This window comes from Uloborus diversus, chromosome 5, assembly GCF_026930045.1.
Source record: "Uloborus diversus isolate 005 chromosome 5, Udiv.v.3.1, whole genome shotgun sequence".
NCBI lineage: Eukaryota > Metazoa > Arthropoda > Arachnida > Araneae > Uloboridae > Uloborus > Uloborus diversus.
Window position 1 is genome coordinate 169760640 of NC_072735.1, and position 14000 is coordinate 169774639.

The 14000-nt window shown below is 31.6% G+C and overlaps 1 protein-coding gene across 1 annotated transcript in view; it reads left to right on the forward strand.

The window, feature by feature from the left end:
- LOC129223276 (muscle-specific protein 300 kDa-like) overlaps positions 1-14000 on the forward strand; it is a 175047-nt gene that overhangs the window by 40536 nt on the left and 120511 nt on the right. The window contains 9 exon segments of the mRNA XM_054857842.1: positions 495-770; positions 873-969; positions 2712-2917; positions 4834-4989; positions 5775-5936; positions 6543-6665; positions 6977-7177; positions 9477-9626; positions 11862-12026. Of these exon segments, the coding sequence (XP_054713817.1) occupies positions 495-770; positions 873-969; positions 2712-2917; positions 4834-4989; positions 5775-5936; positions 6543-6665; positions 6977-7177; positions 9477-9626; positions 11862-12026 (1536 nt within the window).

A 14000-nucleotide genomic window follows, 5' to 3' on the forward strand; every position in this document is an offset into this window, starting at 1 on the left:
GTGAAATATCCTGCACTCCTGCTAGCTTCATGGTTTGCATAACAGCTGCATTTTCAAGAACCATCTGGTATTTTCATTTTACTGTGAATGCTAATTTTCATTTAAAAGCTTTGAATTAAGATGATGAAAAAGTTATTCAAAATTTAATTTTCCTAACAATTTTTATGTTTGTAAGGCAAAACAGAGGGATTTTTTAAACTTCAAAACTTATTGTTTACTTCTGAAAAGTTGTGCAGTTTATAGAGAATTGCGTTATACAGGTTGGCGTTATAAAGGTATTCTACTGTACCTCACACTAGTTTTAAAAATAGTTTTGTCAATCGAATCCCAATATGATTGAAATTTTAATGTACCGTAAAAAAAAATCACGTAAAAAAAGACCACATAAAAACAGGTTTGGGTGTATGTCCAAAAATGTCATTTTTACTCATTTTGATTCTCCTATAAGTTGTTAAACAACTGAATATTTATTTCAGTCTTCTCTTTACTCTTAGGAATTTTTTAAACCACTAGACGGGTACTTCAAATACTTACAAAATTGGCAGCAATTTCCAGAAGCTGCTTACGTTGTACCAGAACACATAGATGACCTGCAAAAAAGGCTTGAGAATGTATCAGTTCTTTCACATCGTCGATTGGTCAAACTGCAGCTGGAGAATGCTCGATATAACCTCTTGGAATTATTGTCAGATGTAGAAAACCATTTGAAGAAATGGAATCAAAAGTATGGGTATCAGAAGGAAGTTCAAGCAATTTATCAAGAATATAAAGTAAGTTACTGCAACTTTTTCACATCAGACTGTTGCATTTTGGTATTTTTTTAGTCATTTGAAAAAAAAGATTTTTAAAGTTTATGAATGTATTTTCAACAGACTTTTGTTGAAGAGAAAAGAATTTTCGAAGAGTATGATAAACGTTATGCCTTGATTGGAACAAACGTGGAAACGTGTCAATATGTTGGAGCTCTAGGTATGTGAGATTTTTTTCTTAAGCATTTAAAAATTTTCAAGACTTATTGTTTGCAGGGGTGTTCACCTAAGGGGAAGGGAAGGTCATGGCGCAGATTGCGCCACCATTTTTTTGGGGTGGGGGGAGGATGAGGGGTATTTTTTCTCTTACTTTTGGGGGGGGGGGGGTTTTGCAATATTTAAGGGAGGAGGGTGCTCTCTTGCTCTTAGGGGGTTGGACACCCCTGTTGTTTGAAGCCCCTCTGCTCACTGTAACATTTGGTCGTTGGTGTTAAGCTAAAGAACCTTTGTTCTAGTTGTATACTAAAGTATTGCAAACATTAAGAAATTCTATCAGTTTATATTTAAATCATGTCATTACAGTATCATTAGTAGACACGCCACTAGCAAAAAGCTGCAAGCTAGAACACAACAGTGAACTCTGTGTTACAGTTAACTTCTAAAATTATATATTACTCCCACCTCCATCTCTCTCTGTATATGTTAATGTGAAAGACCATTGGAAAATGTCAACATTCACTAGTGATTCTTTCGCCCATGTATTAGCTATGCAAAATGTTGATATTCACGGGCCAATATTGACACTTACCAGGTTTCGGTCTTTCGCAGTAACATAAATGTATATATTTAATGCAGGGGTGACTGTCCCTCCTAGAACAAGGGTGCACCCCCCCCCCCCCCGCCCAATTACAATGAAGACCCCACTAAATTGGGAGCCCCCTTCCCAAAAAAAAAGAGAGAGAGAGAAATATCCCTTAAAATAATTTTTCCCCTGAAAATTTCATTGCCACTCTGGGGCATGATCCTCCCCTCCAAGGTGTGCACCCTTGTTTAATGTATAGATGTATTTATATATGTAATTTATTCATATGAATGAATATGGGTATGAATGCAATATTAGGCAGCAATAAGTTGTATGATTGTTAATTTTGCTTAGTTAAATATACATTTGAAATTTATTTTATTGATTTGAATAGTTTATATTTATGCTTTTGTTCATTTATAAATTCAAGTTTTATAATGCACAGTGGCCCACCCTCGGAGGGGGCTAAGGGGCTTAAGCCCCTCCCGTAGACAAGGAATTCAGAAAAAGTCATTGCCCCTTTGACAAAGCCAAGGAAAAGGTCTGAAATTGTGTTTCTTGGTCTTTAACTTTTGGAAATTTAACAAAATGGTTGAAAATTACTTCGCTTGAAATACGGCTGATGCAAAAATCTTTTCCCGAAACTTATCCACCAATAAGATTCATCTTTCTGTTTTAAAAAATATTTGCTGCAGCTTTCTTTACTCAAGTTTTTTTTTTCCTAATTTGAGCATAATTAGATCATTTAAAAATTTATTCTGATTTTGTCGTTCGATAGATGGAGAGAGGAAGCACTGAGAACAGGAAAGAACACTATTTTTTTCTTCCCTGAAATTTTGTAAAGTTTGAATATGATCAAAACACAGCTGTAATAAAACTTAAATGATATGAAATTAAAAAAAAAAAAAAACTACATAAATCTGGGAGGGAGGATGCTATTGAAATTTTACTGATGTTGTCTCTCATTTCGTGTATTAGAATTCCTTTAAAAAATTCTAGCCCCTCCCAGGAAAAATTCCTGAGTGCGCCACTGATCATGCAAAACCTTTTTCCCATATTTTTTTCCCCAATTTTATCAATTTTGTGTATGTTGCAATTTTATAAACACCTTGGTAATGATTTGTAGCAAATTTTAAAATTGCTTTCTCTTATTTTTCAAGGTGCCAAAGAGAGGGACAAGCTGGAAAAATTTCTAGCAGACGTTGATGGCCTATGGAAGAAAATGATGGTTGAACTGCATTCAGTGGGTAATACTTCCCAAGAGGTTTTGAATCAATGGCAAAGGTATTCAAATGGTCTCCAGCCATTAATGAAATGGCTTGACCAAGCAGAACTGGCTCTCAGAAAGGATGCTGAATACCAGCTGGTTAGTTGAACTTTTTTTCATGTTGTCATAGCCGAACATGGTGTATATATGAAATACACCGCCAGCTCAGTCATTTGTAAACAAAGCTCAATGTGAACAAACTCAGCAGCAGTTGCAGTTAGTATTTTAAGAAATGTTCTAGCAATAAAACTAATTTATTTTGCTTTGTAATTCATGTGATTCAAGTTTTCTTACAGCATTTATTAACATTTTAAGTTCTTAATTGAATAACTTAATTTTCATATGCATATAACGCAATTATTTTCATGTTAAAATTATAATGATATGTTTAACTGTAACTGTTAAACTGGCAAAAATCGTGCGTTTGTTTACGTTGATGAAACAGTTTGAAATGTAAACTTCTTTCCATTTAAAATTATTTCAAAAAATTGAAATGGCTCTAGCCAAAAGAAAAATAGATCAAACAGAAAAAGAGAAGTATGTTTTTCTAACTATTTTCCAACACAACAACCGTTAAACCAACTGAAATTATTGAAACAAACCACCTTAACTTCTCAGTTCAATAAATTTAATTTAAAAAGTTACAATGTTTCATGTTAGAATAAAATATTATTTTGAACACCATTACAATAAAAACATTTCTTCTAAAACTACAAATATTAAATGTTGTAAAATTAATGCAAAAATGCTTAAGTGTAATGAAATAAATAAAATGTTATTAAAACATCTAGACAAAAAAGTTCTATTAGCAAAATTTTTATAATCTGCAAAGGCTTTGAGCCCAAGTAATGTGGATAAGGGAAAATATACTGTAAATAGTCAAGAAAATAAATATTGATAGCTCCAGTGATGCAGAGAGAGAAAAAGAGCATGAGAAAATTCCTGAGTCCAACCATGTTAAAAGAACTTCTTTGGCAATCTGATTACTTACTTATTTGATGAGTTCTCTTAGTTGTAGAACACACAGTGCTGTAGTTAGTGGTAGAAGGGGGATGCCTTTCACTGAAATATTTGTCTTGTTGTAAAAGTAATGCAATTTTTGTGTATATTGTTTTTAAACCACCATTTTCACCAAAGTACAGGACTTAGGCAAAAATATGAAAAGCCATGAATATGAATGTTAAAAGCATGCATACAAGGAATTGTCAATTCTAGAAAAATGTGCAAGTGATGCTGTTGTTTTTGCATACTGATACCACCCATACACCAATTCTATTTTTATCTTTTGTTATTTTTATCTTTTTTATACTATTTTTATCTCTTTTTTTATATCTTTTGTGCGAGTTTCTTTGAGTTTTCTTCATTGTAGCATCAATTTCTTCAAATTTTGATTCTCATCTTTGTTACCGAACTTTTGGTTTTTATCTTTTTTCTCGAATTCAGTACACATGTTGGAACAGGATTTTATTAGAATTTTCTATGATGAAGCATGTTTCATCTAATGATAGAAATATGGTGGGCAAGTCCTGTTATGCTTTAGGGGCTGTCAATAAATTATATCACTTTTTCTCAACTTTTTGGCCCCCTTCTCCCAAAATCACAAAATCACATTTCATCATCCCCCCCCCCCCCCCCCCCGCCTTGCCACATGCAGGCAATTTTTCATAAACATGTTTTCATAAAAAATGTACAATGTTTTACTTCTTATTACCCCTTCCCTGACATTGTCTCAAACTGCCATAATTTCTCAACCTCCCCTCCCCCTCAAAGTGTGGCGTCATTTGTGGACAGCCCCTTGAAGTAGTAAGCAGAATCAAAAACATTATTTCATATAGAACATGTAGACAATAGGTATGGACATGAACCGCCTATTATTAATGAATTGATCTGTATTCTTATCAAATTGCATGTACTTTCAAATTTTGAAAAATTATTAGTGATGTAATGCATGTATTCTTTAAAAGCTCCTACATCAAAGTTTCAATTGTTGCCTTAAAAAATGTTTTATGTTCTAGGATTTCTTTCAAGACCTTGCTTCCTGGCAAGAGAGTAAAATTAAAGTCACAGAATCTGGAGACTATCTGGCAGCTACTTGCAGGGAAGATATCTCTCAGAATGTGAAGCAAACTGTTGCCATGATTAGAGAGAAATGGGATAAACTTTTACCCCATGTAATCAACCATTTTTTGTTTTGTTTGATACATTTTTAGTTTGTCTCTGTGCAATGATTCCTTATAGACTACTCTTTTTTTTTTTTGTCTGTGTATGTTGAAAAAATTATCTGTTTTGTCATCTTAAAACCAATAATTTCTTAAGGTATAGTAGGATTGAAATAATATTTCAAATTTACGAACCATATGTTTTACCAATTTAAATTTTAAGAATTCTCCATATTGCTTTATTTCAAACTCTGGTGAATCAAATGAAAGGTAAGCATTCTCAAAACAAAGGTATATTTATTGTGTTTTGCTTCAGCTGAGATATTCCTTGTATTATAGTGGGAGATTTTGAATATGCTCATTTCAAAAAAAAAAAAAAAAAAATCAATAGATTCAATCATTATAGATCCCTTCAGTGTAAAATGAACTGAAAAAATGTAGGAGATGGATTTGTTAACCTTTGGATAGAAAAGTCAAACTTTGCTCTTTATTATTAGATCAGGATTTATTCCATTTGAACCTCTAGACACTAGGTAGTTTGATTGAGGCCATCTGAAGGATATCGAAAACACATAAAAACGAGTTATTCCCAAGAGTGGATACGTTCTCTTTTGATTGATTACTTCTCATGTATTGTCATCTGCTGTTGGCATTTGAACCCTGAATGTCATGCATCTTGACACTTCTGTTAAAATGTCTTGAGTGGGAGGAATATGTGTTGAGGAATATATTTTATTTAGTTGTTAAAACATTTATTAAATTATTTCTTGAATTATATAATTTTGCCTTTTTTTCAGATTCAAGAATTTTTACATTCTGGGGAAATTTTAAGATCAAGGCATACTTTTCATAAGAGTTTGAAAGAGCTTGAGATGTGGATATTAAATGCAGGAAATGTTTTGAATGAAACTGTTGTTTGCAAACCAGGAGAATTAGAAATGTACACTGAGAAACTTAAGGTATATTGCTTTTAATGTATGAAATACAATAAATGTTACAGAGTTTATGTAAACTGTTCTTTCTAGTCATTTATTTATTATTTTATAATTAGCTGTGTTTAAATACATTGTATTCTCATGTTTTGTGGAAATAAAACTGTTCTTGTCTTTTTGATTGTTTTTTAAAAAAATTATTTAACACTTTGAAAGGCATTAGACTTTAAATTTTAGGCATTGCAACACTGAAGAAGTATCACTGCAAATAATAGATATTAACACTGTAACAATCTTAGAAAGCTGTGATTTACACTTTTTAGATCTTATTTGACTTCTGATAAAACACTAACTTGTCTGATAAAACACTTGTGCCTACTAGTTGTTCTAATTCAGTGATAGAAAGAAAACCTATTTTCCTCTAATTTTAATGATTTAAATAAAATTGACTAACAAAGTAATATTATATTATATTCAATTTTCCTTCACATGGTCAGGATTAACTTGAACATTGACATAGCTTTTGAATGTAAGAACAATAAAAGTTCTATCAAAAATTATTTCTGTGCTCATGGCGCCATCTAGTTTTGAAAATATGTACTATATTAGAAGAATGCTTTTTATTTCTTACAGAAACTTCAATCTGAGTGGGAACAACACGACAATCTCTTTAAGAATGTTTCTAAGCAAATGCACTCAGTAGTGACTCATATGACTGCTCCTGAAGTTGAGAAAATCATGCATACTATGAAAAAGGTTGGTGAGATTAATTTTTCACTGAAATAAATTATATAGGAAAAATTACTTATTTAGCTTTATTTATGCCTTAAATTTGATCTTGAAGTTAAAAATTATTGTTCACTTAAATTGAATATATTTTCCATAATGTTATATAATTTGTTTCTTCATGAAAGAGATTAACTCTCTGTATAAACCCAAGAGCCAAGAAACGAAAATATACCCAACCTAAGTTATACATGTTATACATGTTTTTAGCTTAGAAATACATTTTGGTTTACTTACAGATACTTTGTTTATATTCAAGTTTACATCATATATTTCTGTAGGACAAGGAATCTCTTCTAAGGATCAAATCTAATTTGATGTCCCGACTTCAAGCACTTTATCAATTGATGGCACCTCAAGAATCTTTGGAGAAGGGCTTATCAGAAGTTTCTTACTGGTTGGATGAAGCCGAAAGCATCATCGCATCCTATGGGATACCGAGCTGTGCACAAGAAATTGCAGCATTGCAAGAGAAACATAAGGTTTTGATTTTCATTTCATATATTTTTAATTATATTTTATATGTATTACAGTAGACCCTCGTTTTAAGCGGGGGTTACATTCCACGGAAATGACGTGGAAATCGAAACCACATAAATTGAGACCTAATAGTAGTGTTAAAATAGGGGTTAGGTTCCGTAGATAAAAAATACTTCAATCTAGTGATGATTAATTGTATAATAACTTTAATGTTTACTTATATTGAATTTTATGCACAACATGTATAAAGAAAACATAAATTAATTTCATGTCCAGTTTATAAAGAGGAGCTGGCTATGATAGTCCTTTGGCAGTCATTAAGAATTTTTCTCTGTAATTCTCTGCAGAGCATTAACGCATCCATGATTACTTGCGTCATTTCCATGATAGAATCTTCCTTCACTAACAAATCAGAAAGATCATTTCTATCGTCTTGGAATGGCTCAAAATTTTCAGTGTGAACGTTTTTGGTTGTGTGTCACCAAAGTCAGTATCCTTGTTGGTTTTGGCCTCCTTTGTCACTCCTAAAAGCTCTTCTTCCATTGAGTTCTGAACTGTGTGAGTTTAATAACTTTACTTCTGGAAAGAGCTCTAGAATCAATTGTATAAAATGTCTCCAGTGGCCCAAGTTCGATTATTAGCACGAAAAAATGCGGTTTATTACGTGTAATTTGCAATCTTTAGGAGTTTGGACTTTGAAAAAGAGGAAAATGTTATCTGTCTACATTGCTACATCTGCGTAAAACCAAAACTCATCCACGTAAAATAAAATTAAGGTGTCAAATCTTAAACCCCATATAATCGAAACGGCTTAAAATAAACCTGTGTAAAACAGGGTCTATTGTATATATTTATAGATTTTAAACAAGTTAAATCTTGAGCAAACAAAAGTTAATTTTTTTCATATGATGAAACAAGTCATATCAGTAATTCAATCTGTTTGCTCCAATAAAACATAGACTGTGAACTCGGATTTAGCTATCAGAACACTAACCAAATTTGAGTGAAATGAGATTCTTTATTTTTATTCTGTCAGCAACTTAGTTCTTTCAGCAATTAATTTGTTTGATGTGAACTTCAAAATATTTGTCTTTCATCTTTTTGTATCACTAAGAAATGTTTAGTAATTTGACAAATCTGAAACCATTATCCAGAGGAAAATGTTTATAAAATCCTTTGTTTTAACCCAGATAACATTCTTTGATAAACATAAATGTAGTTACAAATTTAAAGTATAATTTGTCTGCTAAAGAGTAGAAAAATAAATATATAATAATAATAGATTATGGTTCTGAAAAATATAATTTAAAGTTGATAAAATTTCTTTAGACTTCCAAAAATTTAGTAAAAAGTATAGTTGGGGCAAACCTAAACTGTCTACATTGTAATGCTGTGAATAAGATCTGCATAGCCTTCGCAATGCTGGCAGGTTAGGTTTGCCCGAACTTTTGCTCATTTGATGGGTTTGTTCCTTAGGAGGTTAATGGCTTTTTACATGACTTGCTAAATTTGTTTCAACTACTGCTTTCTTCTTGGGACTTATGTTTGGATTTTAGTGCAACAAACCTCTGATTGTCAATGCTCGGCTCTGTTGAGCCTTTCACTTCACCTTCTGACTGCAAATAGTCATAACTAAAAACATTTAAAATAATCCTAACTGTCTAATCTTTTTTACTTTACTGAAATAATTATTCAAACTGCATGACCACAAAACAGAGGTCATTACTTTCAAGCTTTGTAAAAAAAAAGCAAACATTTCTTGCTTTAAAAAATTTTAAAAAAAATACTCTTTGCTGAAAAGTTAAAATATTGCAAATATTTTGATGAATTTGCAAAAAAAAAAAAGAAGACATGAGTTTTTTAGCTCCGAAGCTTTTGTTGGATGTCTTTTAATTTATAAATGTTATGTACCAATTTCTGGAGTACGGCCGCATAAGCAAAAGAACCACTGTAACAAATGTAATGTTCAGCTTATTCCTGTGCATGCAGCAGCACTCGTCATAATTTTCATGATTGGTATATATTCTCAGTGTGAATATTTTTTGTATATTAAAGTTGTGTAAAGATAACTGCCTCGTCAATATGTAAGCCCCAACACTCGAATATGCCAATGAGCTCTTTTCTTAGCACTGAAAGGGTTGTTTTTTGTGAGCCCAAAGCAGTTTTGCAATGTTTTTTTTTTTTTGCTAATTGTATGCTTTTTTCGACATTGTTGTTTATGATTTTGCATTCTGCTATATTTTAGGTTTAGCAAAACAAGAGAAACATATAAATAAATAAATTTCATGTTTTCTTTTGTAGCTTTTCTTCTCACATTCACCTGAGTATAGAGCAAAAATTAAGAGTCAAAAGAATATGTTCAATAGCATGATGGAACATACCAAAGGAATGCCCAATTTAGATACTAGTCATGTTCAACTTAGTATAGCTAATACAGAAGCTCGATTTGAGGTATGTGTTAATTTTTGTTTTCTTTCTTTCTCCTTTTGCTTTGTCTATTCTGTATGCTGGTAGGCATCTCAATTTTAGCTGGATTTTAGATTTACAATTTTTATGTTAGCCTTTATGTTTTAATATTAAAGTAACAAGTATTATCAAACACAAATGCAGTGGTTACATGGTAGGAAAATGTATACTCATTGTATCATAAAAATGTATCAGTCAGACAGTTACAGATATCCTCATATCTTTAATAGAAAATTCACTGATTGAGTAATGCTGACCTCAACAACAATGAAACTCACACCATATCATGATAATTTGATAATGTTTTTTTGGCAATGTTTGACATGCTAGGAAATGCTTTATTTTGACAAGGCTGAACTGGATCTGGTAACTTAACTTTTACTGGTAAGACTGTGTCATTTCAGGGGAATGAAGAAACGGAAAAGTGGTCAACAATGAACGCTATCTACTGGAGTTTAGGGTTAATCCACTGGAGTTAGGGTTAGAATTTTAACTATCAAACTATCACCAAACTGGCAATGGCTTCGTTCAAATGTAGATAAGAAATTTTCACCTGTCATACCTTGGCAGGCAACTTTCTTGTTTCATATACACCCAAACCTCTTTTTGTGCACTTTTTTTGTGTGATTTGTTTTCTGCAGTTTATGAAAATCCCAATCAGATTAGGACTCAATTGACGATAGTATTATTTATAAAACGAACAAACTTTGTAATGCAATTTTTTTTATGTGGTCCCTATCAGGGTTGTTTGGTTTAAACCACGTTGGTTTAAACCATGGTTTTAGCCATGGTTTAAACCAATTGGTTTTTAAAAAAAACCATGCGGTTTTTTTAAAAAATGGTTTTTTTCAAGAAAAAAGCCAAAAAAAAAAAAAAAAAAAAAAAATCCATTTTACAGGTTTACATTGATTTTCCCACACATATTGAAAAATGTAAAGTTCCACTTATGCTAAGTTCCTAGCTAAGTTGCAGAGATAAATACTAAAATTGCAAAGTTGCTTCTTCAAAATGTATTACAAGCTTTAATCGAAAAAAAGTATTAATATATTTTTTATTTCATATATGTGCCATAAAACAGATTTCAGTCAACTTCCATCATTATGCTTAATTTGCATGATTAGTTAAGATTTACTAGGGATTGAATCTTTTATTGTAGATGCAATCCATTAAATTGCTCACTCCTGTTGCAGGGGTGTGACATTTTTGCCCATTTATTTGCACTCTCCTGGAATTTTAACTTTGACTTGTAAGGTAATCAACAGTCTAATTTAATTGTTTGCACCTAAAAATTAAGATTTGTTCTGCAGGTGAACACAAATAATATTTTTTGAATCAAATTTTAAAAAAAAGTTTATACTTCATGTTATGATACATAATAGTTCCTTATATTATAATGTAGGAAGATTAAAAGATAAACTTTTAAATTCCCAGAACAAAATGCAAATGTATGTGTAAAAATTGATTGAGAAATATATAAATCTTCACATATAAAGTACACTCTCCATTGGTGTTTTTTTTTTTGATTGTGTGTGCTCAAAAGATTTTGATTGGCTATACACCTATGCTGCTTTATGACTATTGGGTGCAGATAATTCTTAGTCCCCCCCCCTTTTGTTCATTGGAATTGGGATTTTGGTATTTGCTTTGCCTTAGCTAACCTGTGCAGTTTACAAGAGTTACTTACTCATATTGTTTTAAAAAGAGTGTCTAATTTTTGTAGAAAAAAAGACCTAATCTGGCTTTCATTTGATGAAATCAAAAATGAAACCAGTATTTCGTATCATAAAGGGTCTATATATACATGCATACTAATATGTTAATCAAGTCAAACATTTCAATCAATATTTCCCCGCAGAAAGCTATTTTAATTATTTAATTTAGTTACAAGATTTTGTTGTGATCTCTTTAATTAATCAAGAAATTAGGTATAATGTGACTATTGACTAACTGTTAATTACATGGAACCTTAATTACCTTCCGAAAATTAATTGTTTTTCTCGCAAATAGTATTTAAACCGAAAAAAAAACCGGTTTAAACCAAAAAAAAAACTGGTTTAAACCAAAAAAAACCGGGTTTTTTGGTTTTTTTGAAAAACCCGTTTTTTTTACCAACCCTGGTCCCTATCCACCGCACAAAAAGAGGTTTGGGTGTATAATTTTATTTTATTGTTTCCTTTCTTTTTTCTATTCATTTGGGTAAGTATTCCTAAATTTTTTTAGAGCTGTTTGTCACTTGCAAAACAGTGGGAAAATGCACTGATGGAAGCAGCTCAGAGATGGCAACAGTACTTTGCACACACCCACACTGTGAAGGAAAAGCTTCAGACTGCTGAGACATACCTTAGCAAGAAACCTTCGGATGAAAAACAACTGCAAGCACAAAAGGTTTGTTCCTCTGATTTTGTATCAGATGAAAGAGATATGTTTTGTTTTCTTGATGTTAGGGCAATGCAACAAAATATTTTTTAGAATTTTTGTTGCAGTATTCCATTTAGAAACTTTTGCATTGACACAACAGCTGTGCCATGAAAAAAAAAAATTTTTACCAGGGGTCTGGCCAGAAGAAATTTGGGTCCGTTAACGGACCCTTCACAAAAATCTGATCAACCAAAACGGACCTTTCACAAAATCCCAACCAACCAAAACCGCACTCTTCACAAAATTCTGATAAACAAAAACGGATCTTTCACAAATTGTTTATTGGAAGAGCAAATCTCAAATCAAAATAATGCAGCATGTTTGAAACCTTTTTTAAAGTTATATTAGAGGTATCAACTTATACAAAATCTGCTAGTTTTGCAAAAGAAAAAAAAAGGCGCTCTTGTGATGCTCCTGCAAGCGATAAATAACTACTAAGGCCTAATAAATGCTTGTTGTTGGTTTCGATGAAAGAAATTAACAGCTGAAAGTCAGTTTGGTTTATAATTTTGCTTGTTTGTTTTATGCAGCGATGTTGTTGCAAAATGAACTTAGGACTGCAAAGGCTAGTAGGGATGGGGGGGGGGGGGGTGAATGTGATCGCTTTAGATAGGGTTACCAACTTTAAACTTATCGTCACTTAGCATCTGGCGGGTGCGATGTTTAACTGTTATTTTGGGAGAGAAGTTATATGGGTTTGATTTTTCGATGCTAAAAAGGATAATTAAGTTTAAATAAACTCTTTTATTTATTGTTTTTTTCTTTAGATGCCTACATTTTGAAAAGCGCAATCTTTTTACATTCGATATGAGAATCATACTTTATTCTTTTTTCAAGCTAACTTCGCTTTATTAGGATGCAAATAAATGAAAAGTCTTTTTATTTTTGTAACAACGCTTATTTTAAGTTTTTAAAGAGGAATTCCATTTTCTTTTATGAGTCAAAAAATTAAATGCTGAATCGATGGTTTATTTTTTATTTATTTATCTATTTTGATTCAACTGTATCCAGACATTAATGAAATGTTTATCATAGGACTCTAAAGTGCAATTCTAAAATAACTTTATCAGAAATATTTATTTTACAAGCCGTTTTTATACTTCTGATGCTTTCACTTTGAGGATTGCGATCTCTTTGCATCTGCTATGGGAATCTGATTATTCGAATTTTCCATGTTTAGTACGCTTTGTTAAGAGGTAAACAATTAAAATATTTTTTATTTTTGTAAAAATCATGGAGTTTATAAGTTTTAAACGAAATTCTATGCTTTTTAACAATGTCTTGGTTCAAAAAGTTAAATGCTGAACCCCTGCCTGAATTTCTTCATTACAATTATTTTAAATACTATACATATAACATTTCTAGTATAATTTAACATAATGTAGAATGGTAAATGAATATTGATACTTGAGGGATGCCCATCTCCCAGAGTGTAATGCCGCCCTCTCGTACTCCAATACTCGAAACACATGCAAGAATGATATTCTCAACAGAAAGGAGGGAAAACACTCAACATTAAGTGTCAATGATGCAGTTTGCGCCACCTCAAAATTCAAAAATTTCGTTTTTCCAAAAAAAAAAAATTGCAAAATTTGATTTTTCACAAAATTAATTGATTTTTCACAAAAATAATTGATTATTCACAAAAAACGGACCCTGTGAAAAATCCTGGACAGACCCCCTACTGCAGTGGCTTTATAAGTTCCACATTCTAAGAATATTTTCTAAAACAGTGGCTGTATTGTGGGGAATTTTTTTTCCTTCTTTTTTCCGAAAAATATAAAAAAGTCTTTGAATTTTTTAATGTTGATTAGCAGAAATTTTTGCTATCAGAGTGTCAACGTGACCTGAGATCTGTATACCTGAGGTATTTGTCATAGTGCAAAAAATTATTTTATTCATACATTTTGTTTCTTTATCATTTTTTAATTCTAAGTATTT